This window comes from Fusarium verticillioides, chromosome 6 (genome assembly GCF_000149555.1).
Source record: "Fusarium verticillioides 7600 chromosome 6, whole genome shotgun sequence".
Taxonomy (NCBI): Eukaryota; Fungi; Ascomycota; class Sordariomycetes; order Hypocreales; family Nectriaceae; genus Fusarium; species Fusarium verticillioides.
This window is the reverse complement of record NC_031680.1, coordinates 3,078,724-3,094,168: the sequence shown is the minus strand read 5'-3', so window position 1 is coordinate 3,094,168 and position 15,445 is coordinate 3,078,724. Positions and strand designations below refer to the sequence as shown.

At 49.1% G+C, this 15,445-nt stretch overlaps 8 protein-coding genes across 8 annotated transcripts; 3 read left to right on the top strand and 5 right to left on the bottom strand.

Moving 5' to 3' along the window:
* Positions 1–344: 344 nt before the first annotated feature.
* On the bottom strand, positions 345–1,487 carry FVEG_01826 (hypothetical protein). Its single transcript, XM_018888828.1, has one exon. It carries the CDS (start codon positions 1,447–1,449, stop codon positions 715–717), a length of 735 nt encoding a protein of 244 aa, XP_018744847.1. The 5' UTR covers positions 1,450–1,487; the 3' UTR covers positions 345–714.
* Positions 1,488–2,265: 778 nt separating this feature from the next.
* FVEG_01827 (hypothetical protein) lies at positions 2,266–3,597 on the top strand (the record flags this gene model as incomplete). The annotated part of the gene is made up of 1 exon (XM_018888829.1): positions 2,266–3,597. One exon carries the CDS (start codon positions 2,266–2,268, stop codon positions 3,595–3,597), a length of 1,332 nt encoding a protein of 443 aa, XP_018744848.1.
* A 473-nt stretch (positions 3,598–4,070) lies between these two features.
* Positions 4,071–5,794, top strand: FVEG_01828 (hypothetical protein; the record flags this gene model as incomplete). Its single annotated transcript, XM_018888830.1, has 3 exons — positions 4,071–4,702; positions 4,750–4,828; positions 4,877–5,794. The coding sequence occupies 3 exons, from the start codon at positions 4,071–4,073 to the stop codon at positions 5,618–5,620; spliced, it is 1,455 nt and encodes a 484-aa protein (XP_018744849.1). The 3' UTR covers positions 5,621–5,794.
* A 418-nt stretch (positions 5,795–6,212) lies between these two features.
* On the bottom strand, positions 6,213–6,377 carry FVEG_14936 (hypothetical protein; the record flags this gene model as incomplete). Its single annotated transcript, XM_018903968.1, has 1 exon — positions 6,213–6,377. The coding sequence occupies one exon, from the start codon at positions 6,375–6,377 to the stop codon at positions 6,213–6,215; it is 165 nt and encodes a 54-aa protein (XP_018744850.1).
* A 1,094-nt stretch (positions 6,378–7,471) lies between these two features.
* FVEG_01829 (hypothetical protein) lies at positions 7,472–7,696 on the top strand (the record flags this gene model as incomplete). Its single annotated transcript, XM_018888831.1, has 1 exon — positions 7,472–7,696. One exon carries the CDS (start codon positions 7,472–7,474, stop codon positions 7,694–7,696), a length of 225 nt encoding a protein of 74 aa, XP_018744851.1.
* Positions 7,697–8,025: 329 nt separating this feature from the next.
* FVEG_14937 (hypothetical protein) lies at positions 8,026–8,211 on the bottom strand (the record flags this gene model as incomplete). The annotated part of the gene is made up of 1 exon (XM_018903969.1): positions 8,026–8,211. One exon carries the CDS (start codon positions 8,209–8,211, stop codon positions 8,026–8,028), a length of 186 nt encoding a protein of 61 aa, XP_018744852.1.
* Positions 8,212–8,596: 385 nt separating this feature from the next.
* Positions 8,597–8,971, bottom strand: FVEG_14938 (hypothetical protein; the record flags this gene model as incomplete). Its single annotated transcript, XM_018903970.1, has 1 exon — positions 8,597–8,971. One exon carries the CDS (start codon positions 8,969–8,971, stop codon positions 8,597–8,599), a length of 375 nt encoding a protein of 124 aa, XP_018744853.1.
* Positions 8,972–9,423: 452 nt separating this feature from the next.
* FVEG_01830 (hypothetical protein) lies at positions 9,424–14,357 on the bottom strand. The gene is made up of 4 exons (XM_018888832.1): positions 10,581–14,357; positions 10,270–10,512; positions 9,652–10,214; positions 9,424–9,595 (listed from the first exon to the last, which is right to left on the bottom strand). Exons 1-4 carry the CDS (start codon positions 14,152–14,154, stop codon positions 9,566–9,568), a joined length of 4,410 nt encoding a protein of 1,469 aa, XP_018744854.1. The 5' UTR covers positions 14,155–14,357; the 3' UTR covers positions 9,424–9,565.
* Positions 14,358–15,445: the final 1,088 nt, after the last annotated feature.

The window sequence follows — 15,445 nt, the reverse complement described above, 5'->3', positions numbered from 1 at the left end:
GAGTGAAATATCCTAGTCTAGAAATGTTTGCATGCTGGGGTTCTACAGAGCACATTTCTACTCTGTGAACAACCCCCAATTGTAACTGTAACCTTGATACCACACCACGACGATGTGATGTGATGTGCGCCGGCGTCTAAGACGCCTGTCATCCCGTAAGGGAGGTTGGGATTATTGTAATGCGTGCAGCCGTGATTACATCCTGGGATGACAATGACAGGTGTGTAACACCCACGGGCTGGATTCATACCTAAGCTGCGAGGCTCAGACTGCAGCAGGAATAAGTAAAGTAACCCCGACAAAATATGCACAACGTAACGTAAGCAGTGCATACAAGGCTGAGCGTGCAGTAAATACTTAATTATAGAATGCTAGGTTCAACATCTCAAACAGCAAGATATACCCTGTTGTAGAACTCTATGACACTTGTATGTCTCGGCCCAGTGCCGTGGGATGATTCATGTACGACATCGGCTGAAAATTGCTTCACGTTGCACAAAACGTTGCACCTGTCTGATTTGTTTGCTAGACGCAGCATTTTGTTGTAAGTGAGAAAGTCGGGAACTATCCTGTGAGAGACGGACACGTTTGACGGGTGTATCGACTGAGCTACATATGTATGTATGCGGGTAGATTCCTTCTCAGCCTTGCAACGCTGTGTTTTTTGTCGACGGGCACAAGCATGTCTCGTCTCAGACATGTGTGCGGTAGAGATTAGATGAGCTTGGCTAGCACCCCGAGCGAGTTGATGCTGGGAGGTAGGAGCACAAGTGGCGCTGTTTGAGCTTCGTGTAAGTGAATGGCGAGGATCCCCTCTTTGGTAGCGGGCTCGATATCGCGCTCCTGCGAGTCGCCGATGTACACGATATCTTGCGGTGTGACTTTTAGATGATCGAGTACCTTACCGAAGAGTCCGTCGATCTTGGCCACACCGAAGAAGTTTGTGGTCGCGAGAAAGTCGATGTACTTGTCGATGCCCAGGTCTCTCACTGCTCGCTGCTGTGCGTCCTGCGGTCCTTCTGTAATCACTGCGATCTTTCTTCCAGACGCCTTGATTGCTTCAAGAAGAGAAATGGCTGCTGGTTTGAGTGTCAGGTTATCTACAAGAACTCGCTCGTAGTCCTCTGGCAGCTCATCGACACTATCGTGACTCAATCCGAAATGGCTCAATGTGGTAGCGAAGCGAGCGCGACGGTAGTCATGTGAGGTCTTCCCGTCGGTGAATGCATCGGCGGTTCCTTGCTTTAGAATGATTCCGTATTGGGATTGGAGATCTTGGAGCGTAGTTGATGGGTTTTTGCTGGCGATGCGTGTAAGAACGCTTGTGGTTGCTGCGCGGCTGGCTTTACGGAATTCATGGAGAGTATCGTCTAGATCGAATCCAAACCATCTTTTGGTCTGTAGGATATCACGCAGCTGATATTCATCTTTGTCGGTAGTAGATGACATTGCAGTGATGTTTCACGGTTCTGCAGATAGGTTATTGCAAGAGTTGAGTTGGATATTTATAACGCACGCAAGGAGGATCCATTAAGATGTGATCAACAGGCACAGGCTTAATCCACTTTGATCCTGATCAAGCCCAAGATAGGCTCTCAATTTACCGGCTTGTTTGAATCTACACCATATGTTCCAGACGACTTCAAAGTTTCCTCTTGTTCTATTGACTACTCGGCAGCAACTGAGAGTGCTCACGAAGTCTCGGGTAGGTGACTTCTCACACAAGTTGACTCGACATTGGGTCAACATCATCCTCCTAAAATCAGTCCGAAACCGTATAGAAAGTAGTCGCTTGGATTTGCGAGTCTGTACAGTTTTTTTTTGACACCATTTTTGACTGATCTTCGTGGTCTCTAATTTTGTAGATGAAGTTGGCTTACAGCGCAAAGTTTGCCAACTCAATATTATAGTCACACAATATCTAAAAGTGCTCGTCATTTCATTTGCAGCTAAAGAATGATCGGACTCCCTAGTACCTCAATTCTTACTACCTATGACATTTTTAAGACATCCTATACAATCCCAAACAATCCGCTTCACTTGAGATCGGATTCATGTGAATGCAGCGGTGATGACTAAGCGTGCAGTAGCTGGTCAAAATTCCCCATCACCCCATGCAAGCAAGAGGTTGGGTTGATCAGCTCAACCCGAGGTTCAATAAACAACAACGGCAACAGTTACAACGCCTGGCAACTCAATTGAGGTCAAATTAACACAGAGATACCCCGACCTTTTATGAGCCATTGAAAGACTTACCACATCACAATGCACTATGTCAGATTTCTGGGGCCACCCAAGGTGATTAAGAACCGCCGTGGCACCCTAGTTCAGCTACTCTTCACCATCACAACAGACCTCGGCGACTCGTTCCTCTTCCCAGAGAGATTCCTAGATCTTCAAGTTGTCGCTATTGCCGCCTCACCCGAAGGAAGCTCAACATGGCTCCTCTCAGACCCCGGACATCTCGACTGGGAACCCGGCATGCGCGTTGCCAAGCCAGCATTGGAAATGCCCGTCGCTCTTGAACGAGCTCTTGAATCTGGAATGAGAGTCCATGTCTGTGTCCGGGCATCAGAACACTTTCACACCGCGGAGAGCGTCCCACGCATTCTGGCCCTGTCCGCCGAGAAGATGCGGTATCGGAAGGAAGCTGCAGAGAAAGGCGCTGTCATGCCAGCTTGGGTGCCTCTAACTCTCACACCTGTAGACAATGCTGTGTCTATTCGGAGACTTCAACTGAACGACACACCTGAGGGGCTGGGAACGATTGAGATTGAGGAGGAGATCGGCGAGAGCATTGCGCGTCACATCTGGGATGGCGGCGTGATAGCGACGTGTGCACTTGCAGGTATCGAGACTGCTCCCGATAGCGAGTCTAGTCAGAACCCCTGCATGAGAACAATGAAGAACATCTTCATCCGCCAAAAGTCAATCCGTGTGTTGGAATTGGGTTGCGGTGTGGGCATCTTGGGTGTTGGGCTCGCCGCTGTGTACCCCCGACTGCAGCCTTCAGGTGGCGACTGCACCATTCTCATGACTGATCTACCAGAAGCTGAGGAGCGCGCCAGATCAAACATGAAGAGGTTGGAGAACTCCCATCTACGCTTCCAAGAGAACCCTGTCCGAATGCTCTACGAAAATCTTGACTGGGAGGAGGGCAGACAGGGTCGCTTTGGACCCGAGGTTCGATCTGGACCTTGGGATCTCGTGATGCTCAGCGACTGCACTTACAATGTCGACATGCTACCAGCACTCGTTGAAACACTCTCAGCCATTCATGCAGCAAATCTGACCTACTTCCCTGAAGGCGAACCATTTACTACAAAAGTATTCCTAGCCACCAAGCCTCGCCACGAATCAGAAGACGTTCTGTTTGAGCTTATGGACAAGGAAAGCTGGTACAGCGTTCACAAGCAAGTCTTGCCGAAGCCTGTCCTTGGTGGTGTGCCTCAATCTGTCGAGCTTCATCTATTCGACAAATCTGGGCTCAGCGATGGCAGGGGTGAGATGAGGGGGGAGGACAAGAAAGAGGAAGATAAGGGAAAGAAGCACAAGGGAAAGAAAGAGAAGGAGAAGGAAAAGGAAGCACAAGACTAGGCTGAAGCTGCAAAGGGCCTCAGGCAATTCATCGCAAGGCGACCGCATTCCAAAACGTCGATAGCCAATTGTCCAAACAATGCGCTCACCGTCACACAGAAACAAACACCTCAATAGGCTACGGCGACGACTTTTGCTTTGAGGCTCGACTCTGCAGACGATGATGGTGCCGAAAGACTGAATGTCATTGGAGCTACCCCGCGTGTTGTGTAACGCCCGCCAGCCCTGATATTTCGAGGATTGGACACAGCGATTGGAAACAAACCAGTAGGAGGAATGGGCGGGGTGGAAGATGACTTGCTTAATTGACCGGTGTGGTGGTGTGCTGATGAGTTGTCCCTCAAGCCCACGAACGGACCATGAGGCTCTGCGATGGCCTCAAAATTGAGAATCCCCGATCGTGTATTTAGCGACGAGTTTAAAATGTCCACTATTCTAGCGATAAAAATTGATATTTCATTCTTCAGGCAATCATGGCAGATACAAAGGTCAAGGTCAATGGCCATACCAATGGCAATGGCACGACCGACAAGACAACCACCAAAAACACCAAGCTATGGCAACTCCTCGCTTTAGCGAAGGAAGTCTCCAAAGATGTCGGCTCAATCGAAGACTTTGAGAAATCGGCCGAGGAGCGCGAAGCTCTCAAGCAAGAACTTGAAGCCAAGCAGGGCGAGAACAAGCGTCTCCGCGAATTCAACGACAAGATCGTGCGAGAGTTCTCAGACCACAAAGCGCAAGCCAACGCAAAGACAGAAACACTCTTTGCAGAGTTTGAGCAGAAGTATAAAACTTATGAGTCTAACAAGGCAGCCGTTGAAGCCATGGAGAGGGAGGTCAAGGCAGCGAGGGAGAAACTTGCTGCTGCGGAGGTGAAGGAGGGAGAGGTTGAGAGTCTGAAGCAGAACCTGGCGGCTGCGGAGGCGCATTTGACGAGTCACGCTTCTGAGATTAGAGAGATGAATGCGGAGTGTGAATTGCAGAAATCGCAGATGGAGGCTAATATCGAGGAGTTGAAGGGGTGTAAGGAGAAGTTGACGCAGGCTCAGAGTGATCTTGGGGAGGGGATTCTGCGGGATTTTGGAGCTGAGGAGGTTAAGAAGCTGTGAGTAATCTTGCTGTATGAGAGGTGGATTGAACTAACGAGGAAAGGCGATCTGATCTCCAGGAGTTGTCGAAGAAGGTTCACGACTTTGTCAATGAGTACTTCAACGACCACGATGGCGCACAAGTAGGACTCTGCGTTTTGCGCTCTATGCATTATACTGACAATTGTTAGGACTCTGCAAGTGAGATAAATGAACTTCACGCCCGCTTCCCCAAGATCCCGCTCTCAACCCGCACCACCAAAGCCAGTGCCAAGATGCGCTGTGCTGTCGCTGACGCTGTGATCGCGGAAACACTCCTCTCTTATGTCTTTGTCCCCTTTTACGTCGCCAGTGACATGAGGGCCACTGCATCTAGCATGCTTAGCTTCTTCAAAGGGGATGGGCGCCGAGAGACAGTGTATCGGTCTCAAATTCTCGGATCCCTCTCTGATTCTGAGCAAACTGAGACGGTCCAAGAGGACATTGTGCGCAAAGCGAGCAACGAAGTGCGAAGCACACTGCACCCGCTCGTTGTTGCGTACAAACAGACTGGCTTCTACAATGCCGTACCGACGCTGTTCAGACAGGCTGTTGCACTCTGGGCCGATACACAGCGCTCTCGCGATATGATAACCGCAGAGATGCCCGATGAAGAAGATTCTCGAGGTGCGCGCCAGTATGATGACTACGACGTCGGCAATGCTCGCAAGACAAAAGGAAGTCCCAAGCCAACGGTCCTCGCGATTCTGTTCCCACAGTTCATCTGCCGTGATGAAGTTATCGCAGAGGGCGTGGTTCTTAGATCTGATCAAGCTGCTGTTCTTGAAGCGCTGGAGGAGGCAAAGGATAACGGGGGTGCGAATGGTGATACGAAGAAGAAGCCTGGTACGCGAAGGAGATCTTCTGCGGAACCAAAGTCTCCGCTGCGCAAGTGACTCTCACGGCTGTTTTGTATACGGAGGGAGGAGGAGGTGATTGATGTTTGGGTTTGAGTATGATTGTACATGGTAGGGAAAACACGAGGAAGTCGGGTTTGCATACGATTGAACTTTGGTGCATTTTGGATGTACATAGTAAAAAGAAGAAGAAAACCAATCAAAATTTGCGACAATTGATTTGTTCACGGCTGTGATATTGGTGCAAACAGCGAATGGCAGTTGTTATGAGCGCAGAGAAAGGTGATGTTCACTTTGCCCTCTAGTGTTTGCACTGAGTTCCATTAAAACAACAAAGCTGTTCCATATGGACAAAGATGAGGCAACAGCTGACGACTGATAATCATCAGAAAAGTATGAGTGATTTATTCTCAAGCTAGACAATCTAACCATAGTTGGGTGGACGTTGAGCAGATTCATTAACGCCAGCTCGAACCTTGCTCCGCCCGCCTCCGATGTAGAACACGCTCTACTCCAGTGTGAAGAGGTTCTACCACTCATCATCGTCTTCGTAGTAGGTGAATCAATTCTCGGTTTCGTTCTTGTCTTCAGCAATCTGCGAGGCACCTTGGTTGTGACCAGTAAGGCCTTGCTAGAGTTGCTCCACAAGTTGCTGCATGGTCTTCTGCTGCTCATTGATCTTTGTTTCCAGCTGGGCCAGGAACTTGACAGCGTTATCGCTAAGTCTCATAATATCCTCTTTGTCAGCTACCTCGACAGCGGTAGCTGGTGTGGTCTCAGGCTGGGGGGTAGCCATTTCGTTGCTTTGCTATGGTTGTTAGGAAATATTCGGTAGGGTACAAACTCACACAGTGCAACGCAGAGTTGTATCAAAAGGGAGTGTGAAATTAGAAAGTCGGTCTTCCCGTGCAGATGGGATAATTGCTCTGAGAGAATGAGGTTGTTGGTGGGCAGTTAGGATTGTGCTGATTGCTGGCACCCAGTGCAGGAGTTGTTACGTGGGAGAGTTGCGGTTCTGATGTTTGCGTGCCAGCTTGATTTCTCCACCCTTCATATTGTTATTATTATTATTATTATTATTATTATTATGCAGTAGAATCTATTCAGATTGTGTGAGGTGTGCGTTCTATTATGTTCCAAAAAGTTCTCTTATTACAGATACTGCATCTATTGTGCACTCCTGATAACTGTTGACAGCTGCGTGCACTAGCAAACGTCTGAACTTTCTATATAAATCATATGCTATGCCACAACTTCAGAATTCTCCCAATTTTGCTTTTCTTTCTTTTCATCATTATTACTCGCATCGGTCACCCCAACATATCTGATAGCGGTGACCAAGGAGTGCGTGCACCAGTAAATATTACTAAGGTTTCGATATAAATTATATACTGTCTTCTATATTGAGGAATTTCTTGGTTCTGCTTTTTTCCCCCTTCATCATCTCATCCTTTCTCTTCGCTCAAAATTCCCTCAATTCGTAGCCACCTCCTCATCCAACATGTCTGACGGACCCCCTCCTACACCCTCGAAGAGACAGCGCGCGAGGGCTCTCAAGGAGCAGGACATCGCAAAAGGCCCGGCCAGGCCAGTACACACGGTGAGGCGGACCGGCCAGCCAGGCCCAAGGTTCAGGCGTAGAGTTCGAGAGTGCTCTGCCGTGCATTCGATGCTTTGGCTCGGCGCTTACCGTAGCGTCAACAGTCATCGCAACTAATCCAGAGACTCCTATCGATGTGCCTACCTTCGCCTGCAAGTTTCTCTTCATCAACTCCAAGAAGTGCACAAACTGTGAAAAAAATGTTTGCTCTCGGTATTTAACTTGAATCAGGTTCAAAGATGTTTGTACTAATTGGGTGTAGCGTACCTGCCATGATGAATGGCAACTACATGGATATTTTCTCCATATTCAAGGCGATCGACAAGATGCTCAAGGACAGGGCCGCTCGCTTCCAAGACGCACACAAACTTGGTATCGTCAAAGCAACCGTGTCAGACTCGACAGAATCGAATTCCACCAAGCCCAACTCGACTACCTTCATCAAGCTCGGTCAACAGTTTGAAGTCCTTGTCAACACCCATGCTCTCACGCACGATGATATTGTATGCACTTAGGGCCGGTTATGATGAATTTAGGATCTCTTATGATGAGTTTAGGATGTAATTGACTTCTATAGTCTGCTTCTCGTCATAGTTTAGGATGTCTCTCTCCATGCTTTCCCGGGGCCATTGCCTAGACAATCCCAATGCCACTTCAAGCCTCACTTCTGCCTTCTCATCGCACTGGAGCATCGCCACAATACTACAAACCCGGCGCCAGTAATCTTTCCCTCCATGCGAACAAAGCCTTCAAGGATGGATACGTTCTCTCCCACGCTGGTCTCCTCAGCTGGGCAGCCATCCCTTCTCAGCTGACAAACTTCCTGGGTTTGTTGACGTAGTGATTATCTTCTCACAATCTTGCGCACCTCAATCATTTCCTCATCACTGAGAAACTTGCTTCTTTCTTGCTTGGACGATTCATATCCTGACTCAAGCTCATCCCATTCATCGCCTTCCATATTCGCAAGTGTAGGACTCTCTTGCAAGCGAGTAAACGGCTCGCGAAGGGCGTAGTTGTCCATGGCCATGACGCTTATAATACCAGAGAAGTCCGACTCCAATAGCATACCACCAAGTGCAGTCACACGGCCAGAGAAACTCTACGAACGCTTCTCTAATACTCTTGCCAGCTTGCTGGCTGCGAAGTTTGTCAATGCTGCGTATGTTCTGGGCGTTATGATGCACTTCAATGGCCTTGTCAAGGCTAACCACCCGCCTTCGAATCGCGTCGATGCTTGTTTCAATTTTTTCCATCGACTTCCTCTTCAAACAAAGACTTTTACGAAACGTCGTAGACTGCATCTTGGAAAGAGGTCACAAAGACTAGCCTGATACGGGGCCACAAGAACTCATCGAACAGTGCCCGGATGCCACCATTCATAAGCTCTTTAGCTTCCGCAGATAGCGGACCATTCATAGGTGCAGTGCCGCGACTGACTCGGCACCCTTATGAAGTGGGAAGGAATCCCTGAGTGTTTGTGATGATGCTGTAGCCACATCGGCAAGTTGAGTATCTGAGACGTAGCCTCTAGAGCGTGCGACATGGTCTAGATATTCTTTCGCCAAGTCGAGAATGCTCATCAAAACCATGAAAATGATGAGTTTTTCCTCTGGTGGTAGCCCGCCCTGAGCCAGTGGTTTGGGATGGTCATTTTGGCCATCAGCAGGGTTCTCGAATCGGATTCCATCGGTATCTTTCATAGATGCATGAGAGACGAGTGCTGAAATCGACACCTCTATTTTTCCCGTAGACAGGACATACTGTAGTAGATTGTTCACGACGTACATTATATCGTCTAAGGCCTGCAGAATGAACGGTGGACTGTCATTGTACAGCTTCGACAGTGAGAGGCCACTTGGTGCGGGTATCCATCTCAAAAGCCTTCTCTACCAATCTTCGAAAGAGAAGTCGATGGGGGATCTGGAGCCTCAATGCTCCGGTAAATTCTGGGCTCAAGTTGCCAGACACAGACAGGCAAGAGCGGTCCTCGACCAAGTAAAAGCGCCTGGGGTGATGATTGTAGCATTGACATAAGTAAGGTAATTAGCTAATTATCGGTGAACCAACACAAATTAACAGAGCCCATGCAACCATGTTGGTTGCTTGAATGAAACGTACGCATCGTGTAATCATCTCCATGTCGTTGAACAGACCAAACATCATCACAGGAGAGGAAAACGTTGAGTTCGAACATGGCCCGACCCTGGAAAAACGCTAGTATGTTGACTGGATTGCTTGTTATCTGTCATGAGGGTAAAGTTATGTATTAAATGAGGTAACTGGTGTTCCTATCTATATATAGTCTATGGTCAACTTTTAATCGTACCCGTCACACATGCTGCAAAACCCATCACATTGTCTATAAAAAACTTCTTTACTCTTTAACGTCGGTTGAAGTTGAGGAAGCGGCTCTGAAATAAAAGTTAGTAAATTGTTCTCAAGGATGTCCTCAAACAGGATTACTCACCGCCAAGATAATGATAATTAAGTTACTTGCGATGAAGCAAGCAAAAATACCCAAGTCCCTCCAACGGTTGTTGAAAGAGAGATCAAAGGTGCTGTAAAACTCGTCGCCCACCTTGTACGCGCAGTACTCGCAGTCCCTTGTGTTGTCATTGACAAGATAGCCACGGCCGCCATTGGCGAAGAAGGGCTCCATGTACTCTCCACAAGTACTGTTAGAAGGCGAAGTGAAGCGGTTGAGCTCGCTTTGCTTGCACACGACCTCAACTCCATGGAGGGCAGTTGTGACCATTGAGCTGATCAGACGGGTGAAAGGGTCCAGTTGGTACATCCAGGCACGCCAGAAGCCAGGGATTTGAGGCTTGGGGATCGTAACACCACAGAACAAGGCGAAGTTGATGATGATGAATGGATCAAATTGGGCTGAGATGAAGGGCGAGGGGGTGATACTGGCGAGAGCCTGTCCAAGGGTGACTGAGAACAGCTCAGTGATCAGGATGATGAAGAACTGGAATCCTGCTCGAGAAGGCTCGGTCTGGAATCCGGGCATGAAGTAGATGGGCAAATCTAGGACGCGTGAGTAACGGCTCAATTAGAGGGTCGAGAGGTGGTAAGAACTTACAGAAAGCCACGGCACACATGATCGAGTAGGGCAGTTCAGCCAGGACAACCGATGAGGAGAAGACGAAGGGCGAGTACATCTTCGAAGACTGCTCTCTGAAGAAGAGAGCTCGCTTGATGTGGAACATGACTTCGACTTGTGTGATGATAAGAGCGGGCAGAACCGTAACTTGGAACATGATGAAGACTCTGTTCTGCAGTGAGGAACGAGAGTTGTCAAGGTTCAAGTACATCAGACCAGTAACTGAGAAAAGGTTAGCTAAACTCGTATAATTTTATGGAAATTTGGGATAAAGTTGGGACAAAACGTACTCAGGGCGACAGCGACGTGGCTGAAGATACGAGTGAAGATGTAGTCGGGGGATCGCCAGAAAGACAGGAACATGCGCTTGCAAACAACCATCATCTGATGCTTGAAAGGAGAAGCATATTCCTTCTCCAGCTCAGGATCGTTGACAGTGACCGCGGCACCAGCAGCCTGACGCTCGCGCTTCAGACGAATGATGGTCTCCTTAACATCAGCAAACTCAGCACTATCTTCCCAGATATCGGCCCAATCACGGTCTCCAACGCGGGGAGCGCTACCAGCACCAATAGCTTCAAGCATGTACTCAGCAACGTTATCAGTAGGACCAGCCTCGGCGCCGTGGCTCTTGAGATAGCTTCGCAGAACGTGAGCATCCTTGCCAATGTCGCCAAAGTAAACGGTGCGACCACCGCGCTGGAGCAGAAGAAGACGATCGAAGTTCTCAAACAAGGCGGCGTTGGGTTGATGGATAGTGCAGAGAATAGCCTGGCCTGAAGCAGCGAGCTTCTTGAGGAAGCGGACGATGTTGAAGGCACTCTGGCTGTCAAGACCGGAGGTAGGCTCATCGAGGAAAAGCATCAGCTCAGGCTTGGCAGCAAGCTCGACACCGATAGTGACACGCTTTCGCTGTTCGACAGTAAGACCGAATTCAGGGGTTCCAATGATAGCGTCGGCAATAGACTCCATCTCAAGAAGGGAGATAATCTCTTCGACATAGGCGTAGCGCTCCTCCATAGGCACGTGGAATGGCTGTCGAAGTTCAGCAGAGAAACGGAAGGCCTCGCGGACGGTCTGGGTAGGCTCGTGAACATCGAGCTGTTCGGCATATGAAGTAGATCGCTGGAAGGTCTTGCCTGGCTTCACAGCGTCGATGAGGATATCTCCAGAGATAACACCAATGTTCTTGCGAGCTGCAAGGACATCCAGAAGAGTAGTCTTTCCGGCACCAGAGGCACCCATCAGAGCGGTAAGCTCACCTGGACGAACGTAACCGAAGACGTTGTTGAGAAGTCGGCGTTCGCCTCCTGGCACAGGGACATCATAGTTGAGGTTCTCCCAAGTGAGTACTCTCTCAGACTTGATGGTGATCTCGGAACCTTCTTCGTTGGACTTGTCCTTGGTTCGGGCATCCTTCTTAGCCGTGAGTTTCTCATTGAGAGCCTTTCTCTCCTTGTTAGGCTTAGCATAGACCTTTGCGGCGTTTCCTCCCATGCCAAAGTTGACGAATTCTCCGAGAACGACGTTGAGGATCAGGAAGAAGACGATAAGAGACATGACAATACCCCAGTTTCTCCACAGATCTCCAACATGGTAAGAGAAGCCTTGAGCAACGTAGTCGCTGCCAGAGACGAGGGTGGTACCGGCCTTTGAACCAGCAAGCGTGCAAACTTGATGGTTGATATCGGTGTATTCTGGACCTGCGGGGATCAGACTGTCCGCCGTGCAAGTCATTTCCAGGGACTTGAACTCATTCATCATCATTGCCGAGAAGCTCAGCCCTAGGGGATTGATCCAGAAAATCCATCGGAGCCAGACCTGCTCTTGTTCGTATTGGATGATATAGCCAGATGTGACTACAAACAATGTGATTACAACAACAGCAAACTTGATAGCCTGATCAAAGCCCGGTGATATACAGCCGATGATTCTGAAGAATAAAGTCATCGCAATATTTCCCGATAGAATCATGAGATAGAATGTAAAGAAGGAACCGGCGTCTCGGACGAGATTGGTCATGAAATACACGATAATACTGAAGACCAAGATCTGCGAGGCTGCAAAAACCTGGTCAACAAAGATCTGAGCAATCCATAAAGCTGACGGTCTGTGAAACGCATAGGCCTTGTGCTTGTTCACAATCGTTCTGCCGGTCATGGTACTAGCCAGCTCCGAAAAGGCCTGGAAAGCATTGAATAGAAGGGAGACGAAGAGTAGACCTCCCTTGCTGAAAGCACTAGCTGAAGTCTTTCCGAGATTGAGGTAGAGGGTACCGAGGACAATGGCGATAACGATGCTGCGGAACCATCCAACAAAGAGGTTGAATCGATCCTGTAGCTTGAGAGTGAACTGGCGCTTCATGAGGGCCCAGACCTGCAGATGGAAGCCGACTTGGTAGACTGAGCGCTTGGATGTTCCACGCTTTCCCTCCTTCACAGCAAGCTGGAAGTTGTTATGCGTCTCCTCTTCAGATGCGAGAGAAGCCTTATACTCAGCCATCTCGGCTTCCAGGGACTTGAAGGCATCAGATTTCTTGAAGGCCTGCTCAAGAGTCTCAGGGTCGTGAGGGGTGTTCTCCTCGGAGCGACCTGGGGCGTACTCTCTCTCGAAGGCATCCGTGCAGCCGGTCAGGTAGTCGGCGCTGGTCTGGCGGGGACGAGGGGCGAAACCAAGGCTCTCGAAGTAGCTGCGGGCAGAGGCAGCAGGGCCGAAGTAGACCTCCTTGCCACCGTCGATGACCATAACCTTGTCGAAAAGGTTGTAGATGTTCTCGGAGGCCTGATACAGGGAGACGAAAGTGGTGGTCTTGTACAGGTTGGTCTGGATTCGAAGGGACTTGGCGAAATCGAGAGCAGTACTGGCGTCGAGACCTCGAGTGGAGTTGTCCCATGAGAAGACGGCACCGCTGCAGATCATGGCCTCTGCAATACTGACACGCTTTCTCTCACCACCACTGACTCCGCGGACGAAATGATCACCAACGATGGTGTGGCGGGTATGCTCAATGTTGAACATCTTGAGAAGCGTGGTGATAACACTCTCCTTAAACTCCTGCTTGGACATGTTTCCAGGTCTCAACTTGGGCATCTTGGTATCGAGCGCAAATCCCAGGGTCTGCTCAACAGTAAGAGTAGGGTGGTGAATGTCGTCTTCGGCGGAGTAAACTGCTTCACCGCGGTATTGGTCGAATTCGGTGTTCTTCCACTTTCCGTACAGAACCTCACCCTCAACTGCAGTGTAGCCCCAACGCTGGTTGGCGATGGTCTTGAGGAAGGTAGTACATCCTGAGCCGGGTTTGCCCAGAACGAGAACCATCTCACCGGGCTTGCAAACACCCTTGAACTTGTCGAGAAGGGCAACCTGCTCAGGCTTGGGACCGAGACCAAGCATTCGAATAACAGGGGTGATAACGTCGAAGAAGTTGACAAAGGCATCGGGGAAGGTAGGCACATAATTAGACATGCCACCATAGCCCTTGACGGTCAAGTCATTCCAGTAGACACCAATGTGCTTGGACTTGATACCAACCTCCCTCTCGCGATCAAGACCGCCACGAAGAGCAGCCTCAAGATCAAAGATAGACTCGACCTCATTGTCTTCAGCGTGAGCATTCTTTTCAGGATCACCAACGCTAGCTCTGCTCTTTCTCCTACTGGCTCTTGAAACGCCAGTGAACTCTCTCTGAAGCTCAGCGAACTCAGCCTCAGCTTGCTCAATAGATACGCCGCCGTTGTTTTGCTCAGCAGGGCCGTGGCGTGTCGAGTCGGTATCGATAGAGTTGCGATAAGCAGGATCGGCCTGCTCAGTGTGATGGTTGGCAGCAATAGCCTCCTCAGCCTTTCCAAGGTCTTTTTCCGCCATGGTGACTTATATCGGTTGGGTCGTGCGTGTAAGTCGTTTTTTTACTGGGAGCCCAAAGTCACCCGTCGCGAAAAGGAGTAGTACACTAAGATGAACTCAGTTGAAAAGGCGTATTAATTAGAATAATTATAGGAATAAAGAATGATTATTAGAATAAGTTATATAATGCAGCAGCCAATGTGTTTGATCACAGGCTCACTGTTAACAAACAAGAGAGGAAGAGGGCGCATGGGAAAAAGATGCCGACATCCCGCACTATAAGTCAACAAAGGTGCAGCCAAGCCAAAAAAAAGTTAAAATGGGCCTATATTCCCTTTTGGAACAATTTGATCCGGCATTACCAATCAACAATACGAAGCGTCCGTCGAAAATGTCCGCTGGTAGGGGCAGGGGTAAAGTCGGGTCCACCAACTGGGAATTGCTTCAGGGAGCTTCCACCTGAGTCAAGTGGACGAGTAAGTCAGCGCCGTGGGGCAGATGTGCAGGATTTGACTCATCTCGGCTAAGAACCTCCCCCAAAGCCGAGATGGGAAAGAGTCTGATTGGTTTGGTGAAATAAGGTAAAGGATTGACGGGGAAGCTAGGGGGACTATCTAACTCTGCTTACGACTTTTAGGCGTGTATATCCGAAAATCTCGGGTTGTGGGGGTCTCTGAACTGATGAAAAGAGCTGTTCTGGCACAATTTATCTGATAATGAATTGTTCACTGGTTGACAGACATATTCGGATCCAAATACCGTCAAACGTTTTGGAGTTCATCGCTGCTTCGCTGCAACGCAACATTGAAACCCAATGCTCGGGTATCATATCCACCCAATCTCGCTCTGTGGATCAAAAACAGTGGAAACGTCAAATATGCTAAAAAAGGGCAACGGTTAAATCTCGTCCAACTCTCGCCCGGCGCGGTCCCTTAAGTCCGAGAATACAGGTTTTGAGTGGCTGCTTTGATTCAGCACTTTACGATCATTTCGACTCATATCCAAAGACGGAATAGTACAGATGTCGGCAAGTCAAGAGGTTATAAGACATGCATCGGCGTGACACATTGATTCTTTGTTATATTGCAATGCAATCAGAAAAAGCAGAAGTGAGTGATCGGATGAATCTCCCCGCGATGAGATCATCTTACCAAGATCGTTTGGAGATTCACGTTCACGATCACTTTTTAATGATATGACATCTCAGCTTCACATGGCGACGGATCCTTGTCATTCCTCTAATCAATCTGAACAAGGATTAAGCGGCGCGACCCACCCGTAAGCACCGTTTCAGGGGACAGTGTTGTAGAGG